The sequence below is a fragment of the Sciurus carolinensis genome, chromosome 12 (genome assembly GCF_902686445.1).
Source record: "Sciurus carolinensis chromosome 12, mSciCar1.2, whole genome shotgun sequence".
In the NCBI taxonomy this organism is placed as follows: Eukaryota; Metazoa; Chordata; class Mammalia; order Rodentia; family Sciuridae; genus Sciurus; species Sciurus carolinensis.
In genome coordinates, this window is record NC_062224.1 from 23,286,794 (window position 1) to 23,306,916 (window position 20,123).

At 39.8% G+C, this 20,123-nt stretch overlaps 1 protein-coding gene across 2 annotated transcripts in view; it reads left to right on the forward strand.

The window, feature by feature from the left end:
• Positions 1-20,123, forward strand: part of Pip4k2a (phosphatidylinositol-5-phosphate 4-kinase type 2 alpha) — a 157,929-nt gene that overhangs the window by 111,438 nt on the left and 26,368 nt on the right. For both annotated transcript variants that reach the window (XM_047520478.1, XM_047520477.1), the window contains exons 4-5: positions 1,919-2,071; positions 16,105-16,251. In XM_047520478.1, coding sequence (XP_047376434.1) covers positions 1,919-2,071; positions 16,105-16,251 — 300 coding nt within the window. The remainder of the gene's footprint in view (positions 1-1,918; positions 2,072-16,104; positions 16,252-20,123) is intronic.

A 20,123-nucleotide genomic window follows, 5' to 3' on the forward strand; every position in this document is an offset into this window, starting at 1 on the left:
CTATTCCCCAACCCCCAAAAAGTTATTTTGCCCGAATTGTCAGTTTTACAAAGTTTATGGTCTGTTCCACTTGGCTTTCATGAAAGTTTATTGTTCCTGCTTTTTTTTTATGCCTGAAAGTAATTTGCAGTCTTACAATTCCTAAAGTTCTCATTGTATTTGCAACAAATACCCCTTTGCAAATTGATGTTTGGGATGAAAAAGTAAGATAATTAACAAAGAGCAGTGATTGGGGAGGTTTGGGGGAAGTAGTACTTAAATCTCCAAAAGAGGATATTCACTTTGATTTTCTTCCTTGTTACTTTAAGTAGGAAATATAAAGAGAAAAATTTTAAGAACAAAAATAATGCCTGTGAGTAGTCATTTTCATCCTGATTCTCAATCTAATGAATTTTAGTTGTCTCAAGAATAATTTAACACTGCCAAATCCTGCTGGTTAAAGTCATTGGGAGTTACATTGTTTTTTTTTTTCATCTCAAGTTTTCTAATGAGCTTAGGAAAGCAGACTTATTTAATTGACATTCTCATTTCTGCAGTTCGGCAGGTGCACCTGCCTACACTCAGATCTGAGGTGTACTGTCTCAGAGAGTAACAGCCCACTGCAGGAGTACCAGGATGTGTCCCAGGAATTGAGAATGAGCTCATGAGAACTGAGAATACCCTCTTCAAGCCTAGGGCCTCCATGAACTTCTGGGCCACTGCAATTTGATTCTCCTTCGGATAGGTCAGCTCTGCTGAATTTCATCAAGAAAGGAAGGAAAGGATAAGGAATCTTGAATATACTAGATAGAAAGAAACTCTTTCATCGAAGTCCATGGGGCACAGATCCCACCTTCCTTTCCAAAGGTGTTGGTATTCCCTGAACTAGACAATGTTGGGTTTGCTGGCCTTTGCCCACTTTTAGAGAGGAAGTTGAAATGGGGAAAGTATCTTTGCCTTTGAATCCCACACATAGTCAAGTGAGGCAGGGCACAAGAGTACAGTTAGCAGCAATGAAGGACAGATTTCCTCAGGTGCCAGAGAGTTTGCTACTCCCACCAATGTAATGACCAGTGTCAGAAGGATGAAGAAAGGTGGGGAGGCTCTACCGAAGAGAGACACAAATGGAAGTTGCATATGAGCGAAGAGATAGACGTTCCTAGCTAGTGTCAAGAGCACAGAAGAGACCCCAGAATGAAATAATGCCAGAAGAGTCCTACTTAGAGGACTTCCCTATCCACTCTCCAGAGATCTGTAGTGCTCAGAAACAGTAGAAGAGGGGTGGAGGATGGACCCATCTGGAGTCTTCTGAGACGCTCTTATAAAATAAGAAGTTCCTTTCTCCTTTATAGGTAGCATAGTTTACTAGTTGAGAACTTGAACTGTGAGCCAGCCATACACAGCTGAAATTCTAGCTCTTCCCTTCCTAGCTGTGTGACCTTTACCCTGTTACTAAACCTCTCTCATCCCATCTCCTCACCTACCAAGTGATGGTAATAATGACAGTAACCATTGCATATGGATCTTACCAGAATGGGGAGAAGTGTCCTGTGCAAAATGCTGGCACATACTTGTCATATAAGGGAATGCTTGGTGACTGTAAAATTTCCTTTCATAACTGGAACCTAATCTTATCCAGAAGAAAATTTGAGCTCATGTCCAATTCTTAAAAGTGCAGCATAGTGAATAAGGTAATTGTGATCCTAATTCTAGATATTAGCCTGCTTTAAGAATATTAGAATCATAGTACTTGCCCTGTCTATTTTCATTTCATTTGAAAGACTTGCAGTTTGAGTTACAATGAATATAAAATAGCATCAGCCAACTAATCGACTTTTTCCTAACACAGATGTTGCTATGACAACAAATTATTTGGGGATCAGAAATCCACACCTTTAACCAATTCTTTTCCCTCCTCCTCCTTACCCTAACCGGGAAGAACTCCTTGACCAGAAGCGCACCCCTTCCTAACGACTCCCAGGCACGCAGTGGGGCTCGTTTCCACACTTCCTACGACAAAAGATATGTCATCAAGACCATTACCAGTGAAGACGTGGCCGAAATGCACAACATCCTGAAGAAATACCACCAGGTAATTTTTCTTTATCTGTATTTGAATCTCTGAGGTTAGTTAACCTACGTGTCATCAAGGCCAAAGGTCTAAATATGTTGTTGGGAATTGATGAGAACACATTTGACATAAAAATCTCCTGTTGCCCATTGTTCTAAAAGTAATGTGGCCCGATTCCTGACAGTTCAGATTTAAGACTGCTTATGTTGTAGAGGTCATTATTTATATAATACTTTTCCTAAATATCCTCCTGTATGGTAGTTTCAATGATTACCACTCTGATTTTCAAATCATTCTGCTTAAGATTTGATAGCTTTCCAGAAGATTTTGCTTGTGCCAGGAGTTAGGTGTCGACTTCAGGGTTTTTAATCCACCTACACCCCCAAGCCTCTTCCTGCTCCCACTGGTCCTTCCTGTCCTAATTCTAGAAAGACACACCATACCCCATACTACTGAGGAGAAATTACTCCAATTGCAGGTGTATTGGTCTACTTCCTGCCCCTTTTCATTCCTACACATTATCCCTTTGTAATTGCCCTTGGGGAATTGAAACTACCCTTGGGAGCAGCAGTCTCTCTCTCTCTCTCTCTCTCTCTCTCTCTCTCTCTCTCTCTCTCGCAGCAGTCTCTCTCTCTCTCTCTCTCTCTCTCTCTCTCTCTCTCTAACACCTAACTACAGAGTCCTGAAAAGTAAATGGGCAGTGTATACCAAGTACTTAGCACAGTATCTGTCACACGGTAGGAGCTGAGCATATGGCCGTTATCATCAAGATATTGTCTATCATATAACAGTAACTAATAACAATCTTGAGAAATTGTAGTCTTTGGCACAAGTATGACTATTGCTGCTACATTGCAGGACTCATCCTTCGAGCTGGTATTTGAAATACACACACATACACACACAGTTGCTTTTAGAGTCTTAATCTGCTTTGTCTGAAATAACAAAACACCATAAACTATGTGACTTAAACAGAAAAAATTTACTTCCCAGTTCTGGAGGCTGGAAAATCCCGATGAGGGTGCCTGCATGGTCAGGTTCTGGTGAGGCCCTCTTTCTGGTCTGTAGATGGCTGCCTTCTCATGGTAGCCTCACATGGGAGGAGGAAGAGAAAGCAAAAGCTCTCTGCTGCCTCCTCCAATAAGGGCACTAATTCCATCACAAGGACTTCATCTTTGTGACCTAATAACTTCTCAAAGGTGATTAGGGTTTCAACATAATGAATTGGGGAAGATACAAATATTCAGTCCATAGCAGAGTCCAAATTCTCTGGTAAAGATGGACTTTCACAGAGAATATTCAAAATAAAGTGTTGCAAGCCCTGACTGTATTAGGAGGATGCTCAAAGAGTTTAAACCATCACATTTTTTAGGTGTCAGCGTCTTGTCTACTTTGAAGGCAGCCCTCATTTGTATTTGTGTCTGTTTAACAGTGTTACTTTTGGTCATGCTTCATACTTAAATATTACTGATTATTTCTTGGCAGTGCTATTCTTCCAGACTTTGCAAATATGATCAATTGCATTTTGCTTGCACTGAAATCCATAATAATCTTTGAGCAACCTTCTTTTTCTGGAAACTTGGTACTGCCTCTGGTTTGTTTTCTTAAAAGCATTAGTCAGTCTCTAAATTCATTTACTATCTTACCAGTCTTTTATAGCATTTATTGCCTTTGAAATTTGTTCTACCAGGCTCATGCTATAGCCCATTATAAAGGAAATTTCAAGTGCTCAGAGAGTACCTTCAAGAGTGAAGACACCAAGGCACTGGCTTATGAATGAATTAAATTGCAGGTTGTAGCTTTTAACTCTTCACCTGTTTATTTTTTATATTCAGGTTCCCTGCTCCTGAATTTGATGTTGCATTCATACATTCTTTTTAGACTTCCTTTCAGTTGGCTCACAACACTCATGAGAACGTATTATTCTGACAAATGGCTGTGACTCCATTCTAATAAAATGTAACACACAATTTAGGTAGCCACTTCTTTTTGACAACTTTGAGTTCACAATCTTTTGACTTTACAGAAATCATGATTTGAAATGTTTTCTCTCGGGTATTTACTATGACCTAACGTTACAGATTGGACATACCCCCAGTGTCACAGAACATATTGGGATCAGTCTGTTGGTATACTGCAGGAGCTTTAAAGTGCTAAAGATTTCTTTTTGTACCACTGCTACAAAATTATTATTTTGGCTATTTTTTTTTTTAATTCAGGAAAGTCTCATTTAGCCAGTATCCATTTTTTTTCCTTCATAGAAATAGAATATTTTAAATATTACTGAAAGGGTCATGATGATTGAGAATCATTATTGTTAATACAATTTACTTAAAGGATACTGTGCTGAAATCAGGAGACACGGACCCTAGCTTGTTATGAACCTGTCGTGTTGACAATCTCTGAACTCAATTTCCCCATCTATATTTCATTCCTTCACCTGTTTATTCAGGTATTTACTCCAGAAAGGATGTAAGGTAGCCTTAAGAGAGTTTGAAATATAAAGTAGAATAAATGGGGGAGAAAAGGGAAAATAGCATGAAGGCACAAATTGGAGCCTAGAAGAGGCTAAAAATTTATCATGAATCTTAGCATATTTTAGTAGCACACCTGCTACTCTGAGGGCCACTAATTTGACCCAAACTTCCTAGCAGCCTGTAGAAAGGGCAACCTGAGTTGGTTGCACTGAAGATATGTTCGCTCTGTTGCTAAGGAGACATAAAAGTGTTTTTGATAGAAAATCCAACAGGGTTGTCACCAGGGAGTTCCCCAGAGAAGACACAGGACATCCAACCCTATGAACAGCATCATTTCCACAAGCTGTGAAACATACAAGAATGTTATAGAACTTTTTGAAAAACAATCACCAGTCTGGGCTGCTAAAACTGCACTGACATGTAATTTCTATTTAGTGTACACAGTTCTGCAGGGTTGGAGCGGGTACAATGCTCACTGACCACCTGGCCCTCCACCATACTGGCTTCCATGGAATGTTCTTCAACTGCCCTTCTCCAGACCACTTCCAGACAAGGTTTTGGTAACTGTTACATGGTGGGGAGCTCAGTCTGCAGGTCCCTATGTGATTCCACAGGCCCAAACACAGGCCTCCCACCTGGAATCCTGGGAGGCCCTCTCAAGCTTTGTCATTCTCTCATTCTGTTCTGAGATGCTCAGAGACACTTGAGGTGTAACTCTTAGGCCTTTATTCTTTCTTAAAGTCTAAACTGCTTTTGCCTTCTGCTTCAATAGTAACTGTCAATTCTTCTGTTTCTTTTTGCTTTTTGTTACTTTCACTTTATAACTAGCTGTGCTTCTCAGGTCTCAGCATCCTCAGCCATGTGTTCCCCCCAGTGTCTAGAGGGCTGCCCAGGACACTCCCCACCAAGTAATTAAGTCTGTTCCAGTAGTATAGCCATGGAGGAGACAGGCTCTGGAGAGGGCCTCTCCTGTGGAACAAATCAGATGGCCTTTCTGACAGCTTTGTTCGCTCCAGAGCCAATTCCTCATCTTTTCTTTTCCTTTGTTGTTTTTTGTTTTAATAAAATAACATTCACAGTTGCAACTATATTCTGGAGGGTTAAAACCACCACAAAACCAACCTCTGGAGAGATTACTTGTTATTCAACTAAATTCTTTCTGGGATTACTTTTCTGACAAACCATCCTTACCAGCAGTGTAGTGTGGCAGGTAGGACAGAGTAGAGATCTGGAACCAACACATCCCAGTTTTGCCCCTAACCAATGACATGTCTGTGGGCAAGTTACCTAACCTCTTGGCATCTGTTCTTGGTCTAAAAATTTGGATAATAGTACTCCTTTGTGGGTATTGTGCTTCTGAGGCGAATTCATGCTTATTCTCATAACAGTGTCTATTATATAAGAAGTGTCGTATAAGTGATTGAATAAGATAATTAAATGTCATTCTTGTATTATCCCAATGTTGAAATGATCCCAATGTCAGTCATTAACTCTTTCAATCCACTAGAGGGCCTGGTTTCTGGCAGAGTCCTGCACTGATATAGGTTTATTTGAACTATTTGAAGATTTGAACTATAAGAAGTTAGGACTCCCCCCCTTCAAGTTTCAGGGCCTTGCCCTATTCTTTATTTGCTGCCCAAATCCTACCTGATTCCACTTTGTTTTAAGAATGGACAGCATCATCTCTCAGACCACTGGAAAATTTATATTATTATGAAATCTCTTTCATTTGATTTTCTTTCTTTTAGTTAGGAAAATAATATTTTGGTATAAATATCCTTTTCTTCAAATTTCTGCTAGACTACAACAAACTCAGATCTTATAAATGATGATTATCAACTAATTACTAAACAACATCAGAAGAACATTCAAAAAGGAAAAAATAGTCAGGAATCTTATTTCTCCTCAGTTAACTGATTTTATTTCCACTGACCTGAACTCCTTGAGCTATCATATAGCTTCAGCTTAAATTAAAATTAAAAGATAACGATGTCCTGTCCTTTTAGTTAAGATCTAGTATAAAATTCAGAGATATTGTCAGTAAAATTTTAGAAGTTTTATAGGACTTACAGTATAGCTTTTGGAAATTTACAAAGTAGGTGATCAAGGAAGAACTTACAAAAATAGCATTAAAAATATTTTAAGCTTTTGAAATATAGGGTTAACACAAGAGTGTGAAGTTATACTCTATGTATGAGATGTCAAAATACATTCTGACATATATAACTAAAAAGAACAAATTTTAAAAACCTCTAAAAAAAGAAATATAGGGTTTTCATTTGTTTTTTATTTCAAAATGTGACTGAATCAATAAATTGATGAAATTGAAAAAGTGAGTTCAAATCCGCCCTTATGTTAGTGCCTTAACTTTCAGTAAAGGAATTCAGTGTGAACACTTGACTTTTCGGGCCCTCCTTAGAGTACCTTTGTTTACCCTCCCCTGAGGGATGGTGGCATTTGTGTTATTTGAAGGACAAGGCATAAGTAGAGTAAAACTGAGACACTAGTAGCAAAAGAACAAAACAGGTGGTCCTGAAAGAGAAAAGGTAGTAAGTTACATTAGTGCTTCTCGAACTTTCACTGTGACGGACCTGAGAATCTTGTGGAAATGCAGGTTCTGACTCAGTGCCCCGGGGCAGGTCAGTACCTGTGTTTTGGAAGAGAATATTCTGAGCTCTCTCCTAAGTCTGCCCTTTGACTTTCTTGTTTGTTTTTGTTTTTGTGTTTTGTTTTAGAGACAGATAACTTGCTATGTTGCCCAGGCTGGCCTCAAACTCCTGGACTCACGCAATCCTCCCGCTTTGGTCTCCCAAATACCTAAGATATAGATGTGCACTGCTGCTGCCCTGGGCTTTGTCTTCTCATTCACTCTCTGGAGGAGTGGCCAGTTGGAATTTGAAAAGTACAATTCTGCATCCTCTAAGTACCACAGCACAGTGAGGCCTGAACTCCCACCAGACCCTCCACTGCCAAAAAAAACTGTAACACTTTTCTTGCTGTTCTCTTAGAAACCTCAGGAAGGTATTTGCCTTCTTGGGGTTTCTTTTGCTCTCAGAACATGTGTAGTCCTCTGGTCTTGGAATCCTCAGCCACATGGTCCCCCAGTGTCTACAGGGCTGCCCAGGACACTCCCCAGCAAGCTTTCCCTACAGCAGTTTTTCTCCAGTTTCTAGAAATTTCCTAGTTCTTTTCTCTTTAAACCTCAATCTCCATCCTCTATTTTCTCCTTCATTCTCTCCAAGACCATATATTTAATATTCTTACCATGGCTCTGCAGTCTTTAATTTTAGTTTTTACTATTTTCCATCCTATTCACTTCCAGGCAAGTTTCTCTGCTATAGCATCCATTTCTTAAGTTGCTCTAATCTATGGTCTCACCTTCCCAAAGATTTTTTATTTCAACAGTTGTCTTCCTCATCCCAAAAGCTTTCCTAGAAAAATTTTCAAAATCTGCCAGTTCCTTACTGGGTTTTTTGTTCGTTCGATTGTTTGTTTTGTTTTGTTTAATATGCTTGTCTCTGAAACTGCATTCTTTCTTTTTTTTAACCCATGCTAGGGATTGAACACAGGCCCCACACATAGAAGGCAAGTCTTCTATCTCTGAGCTATATCCCCAGCCCTGAAATTTCAACCTCTAAAATATTTTGTGCATAACTGTTAACCTATTTCTGATGGTCCTAACCTCTGCATCTCCTGTGTTCTAAATTTGTTGGGTCTCATGCCTGCTGACCCTCACACTATGACCTGCCAAACCATATGCATACCCAAACTTTGGGGTCAGCATATGGATCATGGATTAATGCCTGTATGGGGCAAAAGAAAGAAATAAGATTGGGCAGAAGGAGAAGTCGCACTGCCGTGATGTCCTGACCAAGCCTCAGCCAAGCTGGTGGGCACTGTGCAGTGTGTCCCCCAGAGGCTCTATGCTGGACCAAAACACACTGTGCCATCAGGCCTTGGCAGACAGCTTCACCTGTGGGCCGTCCACAGCTGAGTGGCAAGGCATCCCTGAAGAGATCTGAGCATCACTTCTCCCTGTGACCACACGCGCCTCCCCTTGGTTTGATAGTGTTGCTGAGCTCATTGCTTATCCTTATCTCTGGAAGGCCTTGGAAGGCCTCAGAACCTGACTTAGGGAAGCTATTTCCCCAGACAGGGGGCTTGTGTCTCTTCAGGACACAACCAGCCCCCTTCACCCTCCTCACTGAGGTTTTCCGTGATGGGTTCCATCCCGCACTTCCTGGCTGGCTGCCTCCCCTGCACCCCACCCATACTGTCTTGGGTCCTGAACTCCCCACCTACTCCTGGGCATACCTGCTCCCACATCCAAGTCCTCAAACTCTGGAATGTTTGAGGGGTGAGGAGACAGGTCTGGAACCCTCTGGTCTTTGATGGCAGCTAAGCTTCCTGTCAGAGGCATTCCCCGCTGGTTGGGATGCTCAAGCAGCCATTCTGCTTCTCAGTTATAGTAAATCCCATCTGTGCCTATGATAAAGTGCTTTGTGGTGTGTTTTACAAAGTTATTTCATTCTTGATGCTATTTATAGATCTTTATTGTAGCATGGAACAAATGGAATTAAGAGCAGTGTTTGCATTTGCACGTATTCTTACTATCTTGCTACTAAGAACTGTTATAAGCACTACAGAAGAATGTTTGTTCCTTTTAAGACTGGTTTTTCTGAAGAGTTTTGTGCTTGTATTTGCTTAAACAAAGTCATTCTTTTGTTCTTCTTTGACTTCAAAAGTATTCAAATCCAGAATAAATTTTATTAACTGATACTTGTAGTCTATTATCTTGAACCATACCAAAACAGGAATTCAGGGAGTTTGGATTATTTATTTGTTTGGCCTGGATTATTCATTTCTTTGGTCATTCTAAAACAAAGCAATCCATACTTTCAAATTGGCTTGATGTCCTTCCTTCTTTCTCTCTCTTTCTGTCTCTGTCTCTTTCTTCCTCTTTCTTCTTCTCTTCATCTCACTCATCCTCCCTTTCTCTCTGTTGTTGGGGTGGCCCATAAACCTAGCCAGAGGCCCAATAAAGATTACAGATAATTTAACCTTTCAGAAACATTAAGTGAAACAAGACTTTACATTGAAGTATTAATTTGATGCTATATTAAATTGTCACTTCAAGCCTCTAAAAAAAAAAAAAAAAATGAGTGAAACGTGATAATAACAGCAATTTCCAAAAGCCAGAGCCCAGGTTCACACTATCACGCGGAGATATAAATATTTATCTGTTGAAGCGCATCACTTAGAACCCTCTCTGCTGAAACCTTCAGTCAGCTGTGAATCTTTTAATGGCATTTCATTTTGCATGAGAAGAGCAACAAATCAGGGATTCATAATACTTGTTATTCTCGGTGACTGCCTAAGAGCAAAGGGAACTGAGATCTTGTGGTGTTACATTTTATATGTTTTTGAAAGTCTGCTTCTGTGATGTCAATTAATCAGTGCCTCACATTTCTAACAAGCCTGCAGTTATACCAGGAAAAGTTCTAAGGGAAACCAATGAAGAAAGAAAATTTGTCTTTATTGATGATACCATGACATCACTTATGAATACATTTTTTAAAAGGAAGACAGAAAACAGTCGTAACTGTTAGTGTTGGAAGCACGTTACAAACCAAACATTACCAACAAATGTGAGTTTCTGAGAACATCTTAGAAAAAACAGAAGCCCCTACTTGATAAATAACTGAAGGAGGTGACATTAGGTGCCCCACTTTGAAAATATAGGGGTGAAAGGTGAATAATAAAAACAATTTTTAAAATGTAAACATAGCTAATGCAATCAGTATAATGTTGAGAATATGGAAGCTGACCCCCAAAACAATTGTGATTGATTAGACTGTGTATAATAAGAATGGATGATGATCAAGTTCACTTTTTAGAATTTGGAACTTAATTTTCAGCACCTATTCAGAGGAAAGTTCTTTGTCATCAGTGCATTGCAAGCATCTGAAAATCACTCCTACAAGCCAGGTGCCATGTCTTACATGCCTGTAATCCCAGTGGCTTGGGAGGCTGAGGCAAGGAGAATAGCCAAGTTCAAAGTCAGCCTCGGCAACTTAGTGAAGCCCTAAGCAACTTAGTGAGACCCTGCCTCAAAATAAAAAAAGTAAGAAGGGCTGGGGAGGTGGCTCAGTGGTTAATTGCCCCTGGGTTCAATCCCTGGCACAAAAAAAAAGTTTGAAAGTCATCACTACAGATGCCACATAGGGCTTCTTTAATGTTGGAAAAGAACTCGGCTGCAAGAGGCCTGGGGAGCATTGTACCCTAGAGAGGAATGTGTGGGGAGGGGGAATGCCAGATTTGAGGAGCGCTCTGGAATATTACATCGATGTGTCTGTCTTCTCCCTAACATGTGCTCCTAATTTCTGGCCACACATGTGATGCAGTGGCCAGCGTTGCCAAACGTTGGTCCAACTGGGGCCTAATCTCCCTTGATGTCACCTGTTGAGCCTAAAAATTGAAACATTGATACAACAGGTAGGAAACCCTATTTTGATTACACCTTTTAGCCAGCAGGAAAAGAGTACCTGGTAGCTAGTGGTTGAGCATGGAAGAAATATTTGTACCTTTCTTAAAGAGTGAGTTTAAGGATTAAATGGTTACTTTCCATTCTTGTAATCTAGAAATTAATCTTACAGTATGGCGAAACCAGCCATGCCTTGGATTGTCCTGTAATTGAATCAGTAATGCTAAAAAGAAGTGGATAGGTGCTGAGGATGTTTTTAACTTATTAAAAATGTTCATGCCAAATAATATATTATTAAAAGTATGACATCATGGTGCCCCCCAGTGCACCCTTATTATTTCTGAAGCACTTATTGTCAAGTTATTTGGTTAATTTGTCTGTGGTGTTTAAGTTCCTGAAGGAAACAGTCTCAGAGTTGCAAGCTTAAAAGCACCAGAAGGTAGAAATAATTTTTTATGTTTCTTCTATATGTACAAAAATATTACCTCACTTTATACACAGATACATCAACATATGCAGCATTATTCATTTTTGGAAGGTATTTTATGGTGATTCCTTAAAACCTGGAGTTTGCATCATGCGTTTAAGATACAACCATTTCTCAGTGTTATTTAGGATCCCATCTGGTGCTCCTGGACGTCTCCCTCCCTCCCTCTCTCCCTCACTCCCTTCTTTCTTTCCTTCCCTGTCACATTGCCCCCTTGAACCCCAGGTCTTGCTCATGTTGTTCATCTTGTTCCTGCTTGAGCCATCTGCAGGCCCTGTTCCCCAATTTTAAGTGTGGATTCTTTATTAAACCATCAAACATAATTCTTTACTCCTGTTTAGCAATAAACTGTATTAGGAGGGCTGTGATCCTCTCTCCCTCCTTTCCTTAGAGCTGTGTCCCTCACATGTGGCTTAAGGTGCAAAGAGTGATGCAACACTGAGTGGTGCAGTTTCCCCATGCACTGATAGCTCTAGAACATCTGCAGTCCTTTCCAGATTTACCCCCAGGCTACCCGTGCAACAGTGGCTTTTATAAGATTAACGTCCTTAAAGAATTACTTTGTAATACCTTCTTTTCTTCCTTTTGTGACTGACATATGCCTTTAACTCCTACCCCCCCTGCTTTTTTCTCATACCATATTCTTCATTTATCATGACCATCATGCATCATGATAAAAACTCTTGGGCTTGTCTTTCATCATAAATAGCATTGGATTTTCTTCTGCTTTCAAAATCCAGAATTTTCACATTTACAACAGAGGTGAAAGTCATGGTGTTAATTATAAACATAGTGGAGAATGTAGGCATCTGTAAGAAAGGTCTTAGGTTACTTTTTAAGTTAGTTCCATGCATTTTCTTGTTCAACAGTCATTTATTAAGTACTTTTACATACTAAGTCCCTCCCACTAAGCACAGGAGATTTTACATGCAATAAAGTTGAGTGTTTTGATTTTTGTACTTGTTTTATACTGAGAAGCTGCCAGTGGAGGGACACAGGTTGGGGATTCTGGGCTGAGAGGGGCTGATGCCTGAGAACCCAACATGCTGGATCCCAGGATGAGCACAAAGACTGGTCATGGAAGGAGCTCCAACGTCACCCCTCCCACTAGAGCATGGGGTGGCCTGTGGAGCCACCCTGCAGCTGCTGGGAGATTGGGCAACAGGAAAACAAGGCCATTAACTTCTGGGGGTAACTTTTTTCCTACCACAGAAGGATAAGGTGCACAGGATAAGAACCAAGTCTTTTCGTGGCCATATGGTTAGCCCACTCAGCGCTAGGCATTTAATAGATGCTCAATAAGTATTTTTAACATAAATCTGTGAATGGATATTAAGAGCAGTGAGGGGGTTTTAAGGTTTGAGGACAATGGAAAAGGTTCCAATTACAGATAACACTTCTGTACTACTTTTTATGCTTCAGGCTCTGTTCTCAGAATTTTGTAATAAATTTAGTTATCACAAAGACCCTAGTCATTAAGTGCTATTATTACCCCTATTTTCCAAATACAAAGAAGCAAAAAGGTTGAATAACTCTCACCCATGATCACAAAGCTAGTGAATGGTGTTGAGGGCCCAGCTAAAGACATGACCATGAATTTCCAATCTCCCTGGTTTGGGGCTCACCTCTAGCAGTTTCTTCATGCAGGAGTCCTTGAAGATATGCTCACCTGTGTTTGTCCATGGCATTTCTAGCGTCTGCTGGTGACACCTGCACATAACAGCACATCATGCTGGAGTACAGTGAACCCCAACCTTGGGTTCACAGACCTAGCTCCATCTTCCTTTTCTAAAAGGCAACAGCACATCCTTTTCCTAGTGTCCCCACCCAAAAATCCAGTGAATGGGTAGAATTTTCTCTTCTGCAAAATTTTGACCTCCAGATGCTTTCTAAACTTTTGACACCAACTGCAGCTTGGCAGCATTGAATTCTAATAGATAGGCTTTGATATGATGTATAGTTTTGTACATGTGTATACACTTAGGAGTTTGAAGTTCATTTAATTTATATTTTTCAAGGTATTCATCAAAGAATCCCATAAGTGAGCCATGCCTTTGAGAACAAGTACACGTTGATACTTGTTGATAGAGTAGATGAAATCTGATCTGCTTTTTCATTGTAGCAATTTATCTAATCTTAAAGGTGGGGAAATTGTAGAATGTAATCTGTATGGGAGTGTTTTTTCCTAAAAAGAAAAAAAAAAAAAAAACTTGTCAATGATGTTCTGTATAACACTGAAAGGATTGCTTTAACATATTCAGCATGATCATGGTCAGCATCCCCTGTGAGCCAGGCGTCCTCAGGGTCTGCAAAGGTTTTAATCAAAGAGACATTCTCTACTGGCAGAACTTCTTACAGATTGTCCAGAATGAGAATTCTCTGAGCAGTGCCCAGGGTGGTGGTAAAGCTCCAAAATAGGTCTAAAATTTTTCTTCCTTCCTTCCTTCCTTTCTTTCTTTCTTTCTTTCTTTCTTTCTTTCTTTTTTTTTTTTTTTTTTTTTTTTTTTTTTTGGTACAAGGGATTGAACCCAGGGACACTTATTAATCACTGAGCCACATTCACAGCCCATTTTTATTTTGTATTTTGAGACAGGGTCTCACTAAGTTGCTGAGGCTAGCTTTGAACTTATGATCCTTCTGCTCAGCCATGCACCGCCCCCCAAGCTGCTGGGATTGCCTCCTGTGCCTGGCTAAAATTTCTAACAGGGTTTTGAATGAAAATTATTATCATCATCTGCAGTTGGAGGAAGAGTGCATTTCCATACACAGCTTTGCATGGGGTATTTTATGTGGTGTTATCTGTCATTCCACAGCCACCTTCAAGGTGGGGACTGTGGTCCTCGTTTCTGGGAAAAAAAAAAAAAAAGAAAGAAAGAAGAAGAAGAAAGAAATTAAACTGCAGAGTGATTTAGTAACTTACCCAAGATGCCACAGCTAGTAAATGGCAGCCCCAAGACAAACATGCCTATCTCTCTAGTTTGCAAATCTCCCATCTTTCTACCTCACTTACCCAGTAGAGATGCCAGCAGTCTGTTAAGGCCCATTCAACCACCTTTCTCCAGGTGGGAAACAACAACCTCACATATGAGAAATTTTCATTTCAACCAAGCACTGTCTACCACCTGTTGTGCATTAGCAAAACTCAAGTCGATTTATTATGTTTTGAAAGGAAAGAAATAGAAAATGTTTTATTCATCTGTTCAAGTAACAAGCTAAGATGAAACTCTACTCAGAAAATAATGTCAAATTAAATATATAGCTCAATTATTGTCAGTAAGAGAATGTATGGTGCATAGTTTAAAATTTGTCAAAACTCTGGGTGGCAAAAATTAATCCCAGATGCTGTTGTTGTTCATCTTTAATGATAAAAACTAAGATTCTAATTCATAAGATGGTTAAATATTACCAGACTTGATTATCAACTGTGTTTACCACTAAGAAGTTTGGTAGACCATCCTAATTATTTTTATTAAACATTGATTGTAAAAGGAAAAAAAAAAGAAAATTTAAAACCATGCAATTTTTTATAAAGGATCAAAATTACCCAAAATACAACCATTACCCTTAGACAAGCATTCTTCCAGGCATTTCTGTATAAGTATGCACAGTGCTTATGATATTTACAATATAGGAATCATGGTATTCACGCTGTATATTATTCTGGAGATTTAGCACACATGTCCGTGGATATAAAAGGGCTTTATTGGAATCTTCTTTTTCCCCATTTTAAAGAAAGAAAAATGTAGCTTTCCTTTGAAAACTCGTTTGTAAAGAACTACTTTCCAGGAGAAGTAGCTCCATCTTGTGGCCCTTTGGAGTATGGTCACTAAAGCCCTCTAGTCATGTTGTGTTTTTGCAACCTTTTTTTTTTGGTGGTGGTGCTGAATCCAAACCCAGGGCCTCACACCTACTAGGTAGGCAAGTGCCCTACCACTGAGCAACACCACCAGCCCATGTTTTTGCAACTCATATTGGCAATGTGTCAACCTTCTGACTTGTCCAGTGGACAGGATGGAAACCACACAGGACCAGACACTCCCCCACTGTCTATGGAATTGACATGAGCAAAGGGCCCCTTCACGCCCCTGCTCTTGTGGGCAGTTTAACTCTAGACCTTAAAGTCCCGGTGAGAAACAGAAAACCTACGCTTCTTACACTGGGTCCTCTGCAATTTCCTCTTTAATCTTGACTTCAGCAGCATTTAAGAAGCTGATCTCAGTGACCAGCTCTCTTTGCCTCCACCACATAAAGTCATCACCAGGACTTCTGAGGTGGAAATTAGAGGCCCCAGACAGAGAAATTTCATGTAAAGGGAATTTGAGAAAGGACTGATTGCTTGTGCTCTTCCCTTGCACCATCGTTTTCAAAGTTTTTGACTTTACAAACTAGTTTAGAATGTTAGGAAAAAAATATTTGCAGATAAAATTGAATTTCCTGAGCCGTGTCTGTATCTGATGGGTGAGTAGTACAAATGTGGTCATTTTCTATAAATAGATGCTTAATAGTTGCAGGTTTTTGCCTTGTTTAAGCACCATCAGCAGAAAACTTGTTTTCTAAATGGGCGTCTTTTGATGGGAGTTTTCCTTTTTCTTTCTCTCCTGTGCAGTACATAGTGGAATGTCATGGGGTCACCCTTCTTCCCCAGTTCTTGGGCATGTACCGGCTTAACGTTGATGGAGTTGAAATATATGTGATTGTTACAAGAAATGTGTTCAGCCACCGTTTATCTGTATATAGGAAATACGACTTAAAGGTGAGATTGACTTTATTAATTTTCACTAAATGACTCAAGTTTATTCATTCATGTAATAAATGTTGCAACTGATTATAGCAAGTCCTTAGGAGGCACCCAGAGCTTAAAACTACCAGGAAATTAGCAGTGCACCCATTTGGGTAAAACAATCAGTGCTTACTGAGTTCACCAGAAGACACTGTACATATTTCTCAGGAATGTTCAAATTTCTCAGGAAATTCTGAGAGTACAGTGATGTGTTCTGACATCTAGAAACACTGACTTGATAGGAGAATGTCCAAGTTAAAGATTGGCAAACTATGATCTGCCTCCATGAACTATCCAACTTGGGGGTCATTTTATAAATAAAGTTTTATTGGAATGTGGTCATGCCCATTGTTTCTACATTGTCTGTGACTGCTTTTGCACTATCATGGCAGAGTTGAGCAGTAACTTTAGGGACCATTACGAACCACAAAGACTTATTTACCCTATGACCCCCAGAAAAGTTTGCCCATCTCTGGTCTATAGCAATTGGTACTCAGGATTTTTAGTCTTAGAACCCTTTCACATTCATAAAAGAAGACACCAAAGAGCCTTTCCTTTATATAAGTTGTGTCTATGGATATTTATAGTATTAAAAGTTAATATGAGAAATATTTGTTTTAATTTACTTTAAGTAATAAGAACTATTTGCACATTAACAAATTTTTTAAAAAATAAAAGGAAAAACTTAGGTAAGTAGCATTGCTTTATAATTTTTGTAAATTTCTATAATGTCTGAATTAATATGGAATATCATATCTGATTGTGCTATCAGTTTAATGTAATGTTATTTGATTGCAGTAAAGGAGGAAAATCTGACCTTGCACAAAGAATGTAGTTGGGAAAGGGAAGGGTGTATTTTAATAACTTTTTCACATAGTCATAGATATTCTTCTTTGATACTACACCAAAACTTGACAGTTGGTAATTTCTCAAAGTATAGTTTCATTGTGGACTCTGAAATCATATCAGTGAATTTTTCGTGCTTTTTATATTAAAATTCACTGGTCTGTTTGCATGCACAGGTAATTTTCTAGTCATATGCTTGTCATTGGGAACATATTACTTCCCTAAGTTATGTGGTTCTTCCAAATATGGACAAATTTCACTGTGTAGTATCAAAAAAGTCATATTAATATCACCAACAATCTCATTGGGAAAGTCTTTCATGTACTCGGAAGCTGGCAAACTCAGGGTAGATACCAATTCTTCAGAATTCCCGTTTTCACTTGAAAGCTCTTCAAATTCCGTCATTCGTTTTCTGTGAAATGACAGCATGAGCTCCCCGGCATACACGGGAGTCTAGCAGCTTTGTCCACATTAGAGCAAACATTTGCCAGTTTCTCAGAGCTAAACAAATACAGATCGTCAGTTGTTCTTTCAAATAAAAACATTGTCTCATGAAAAAGGTGGCTAGTTCAGCTCATAACTGAAACCATCACGCGATTGGTTCCTGATAAACAGAAATGCTCCTGCGTGCTTCTGCACAGAATAGTGGAGGGTGTACCCCAGGGTCAAGAGCTAATGAAATTAATTTTAGTGCTTCATCACGAACATTCTTAAGTGATGAGGTCTGTTTTGTTTAGTTGTTTTTAAATGACCAATATATGTAGTAACACTCTGTGCTTGATTGGGCTTAGCTGCCATCAGTTTTGTCCACTAATGTTTTTGCAGTATCCATGTAAATATCAAGACAGGAAAAAGACAAGTAGCGTCTCAGTATTATTAAGATACTCAGAATTGTAAAACTAGTTTTGACTTTGCAGACTCCTACAAGAGCTACACTGAGAAATGCTAGTCCCAGCGAAGGAAATCATCGAGGCTTATTTCTCCCAGACCAGCTGGATCAACCTACCACATATAGTCTTGCCCTGTCTTGCCTCCAAGTCTTAGCTTAAGCCATTTTGTTCCCCTGGAATTGTCCCTGGGGAAATCTCAGCCACCCTCCAGTTCTCCCACCAGCACTGACTCTTTCACGAAGCCTTTGCAGAATTGCTCAGCACACTCAGTCTGTGTGCTGGTTTGACTGTCCCATGTCAGAAAGCCAGAGTGACCTCTGAAGCCACGTGTGCTAAGGCTTCTTCTTTTTGTTGTTTTCTTCCTGTGGTGCTAGGGATTGAACCCAGGGCCTTTCCCATGCTGGCAAGTCCTTGGCCATTGAGCTACACTCCCAGCCCCATGCATGTGCTGGCTTTATGACTTGGTAGCTGTATTCAAGTTGCTGAACCTTTATGAGTCTTAGTTTCTTCATCTATTGAAACAGGGATGAATTTACCTGTATTTATGAGGTTGTTGACAGGATTAAATGAGATACATGTGTGTACCGTCCAGAATAAGGTACAGCATACAACTGTTGTCTCATCCATTTTGTTAGTGAGGGCCTTAAATGTGGATATTTTATCCTTTCCTTTTTTTTTTTTTCAGAGCTGGGGATGGAACCCGGGCTTCATGCATGCTGGGCAAGCACTTTATCACTGAGCTACATTCCCAGCCAATCCTATTTAATTTTTTAGTCCCCACAATGCCTGCGATGGTGCCTCCTACAAGTATGCACCTAGTAAACATGTCTTGGTGTAAGTTATAATTGTAGATTGAATATTTTTTAATTTTGCCTTGCATTTCATAATTTTATCTCCCTAAATAAATTCTACTGAGCCACAGTAGTACATGTCTATAATCCCAGGTACTCCAAGAGGCTGAGGTAGGAAGATGGCAAATTTGAGGTCAGCCTGGGCAACGTAGTGAGACCATTTTTTTAAATAAAATATAGAAAGGACTGGGGATTAACTTAGTGGTAGAGTACTTTTCTAGCATGCATAGCCTTGGGTTCAATCCCCAGTACTGCAAAAATAGATAGATTGATAGATAAATAAATAGAAAGATAGATAAATTATCTTTCTAGTACTTTCAGTTGTGGCTTCAACTCTTGGCTTCAACTTACTAGCCATACTTTTCTACTTTTATTTTACTTTTATTTTACTTTTGATTGTGAATTAATTTAAACTTGGATGAGTCTTTTCCTGCCCCTACCCAGGCTAGTGATGATGTGTGTTTACATAGAACTGAAGTTCTGAATCAGAAGCAGGATAATTATGATTTAGGAGGGAAAACACATACAAACCAACAACCTGGTTACAGACCCAAACTAAACAAATGGTTTCTCCCTCTGCCCAGCAGCATAGGCAGTGCTCAAGTGCAAATCACAGGTGTCAGCTCCTCTCTGAGACCGTGTGCGCTGTGGTCATGGGACAGGTCCCTGGGTTTTCCTTCATGAATGATTTACATTATCCATCTTCCTTCAGTGGGTCATCTTCATGCTCCTCATACTTGTCCCCAAGAATCAGTAGCATTTTCTGTGCTTCACCAGTAATGTCTCACGCATCCACAGGGCTGAGGACACTGGGCGTCAGAGGAGTGGAAACTGTCTCCGGGGAACTCCAGCCCTGTCTTGGCCTCCTGCCTGGCCCTTCGGCCTGAATTTCTTCATATGTGAATTTCAGGCCACTTGCATCCCTATCAACACCTGAGCTGCTTGAATGAGAGCCCATTCTAACGTAGAAGTTTGAATCTCTGAGTGGTGGAGCTGGGAGCTGCTTTCATTTTACCCAAATCAAATATAAGCTCCGTCAATGGTTGGCTAACCTAAGTATTCCAAGGCAATAGCTGTCTATGAAAGAAGCAGTCCAGTTAACAAATAGTTTGACCTGCCTGGTAGTAGCTCAGGTGTCCAGTGCAAGGGTACGGGGCACCATCATTGGTCTGTGATCTTTCTCCCATTTATTCAGCAAACACCTCCTGTGGGTAAAAATCCCAATAGAGCACAAAGAATAAGTAATGGTAGTTGTGTT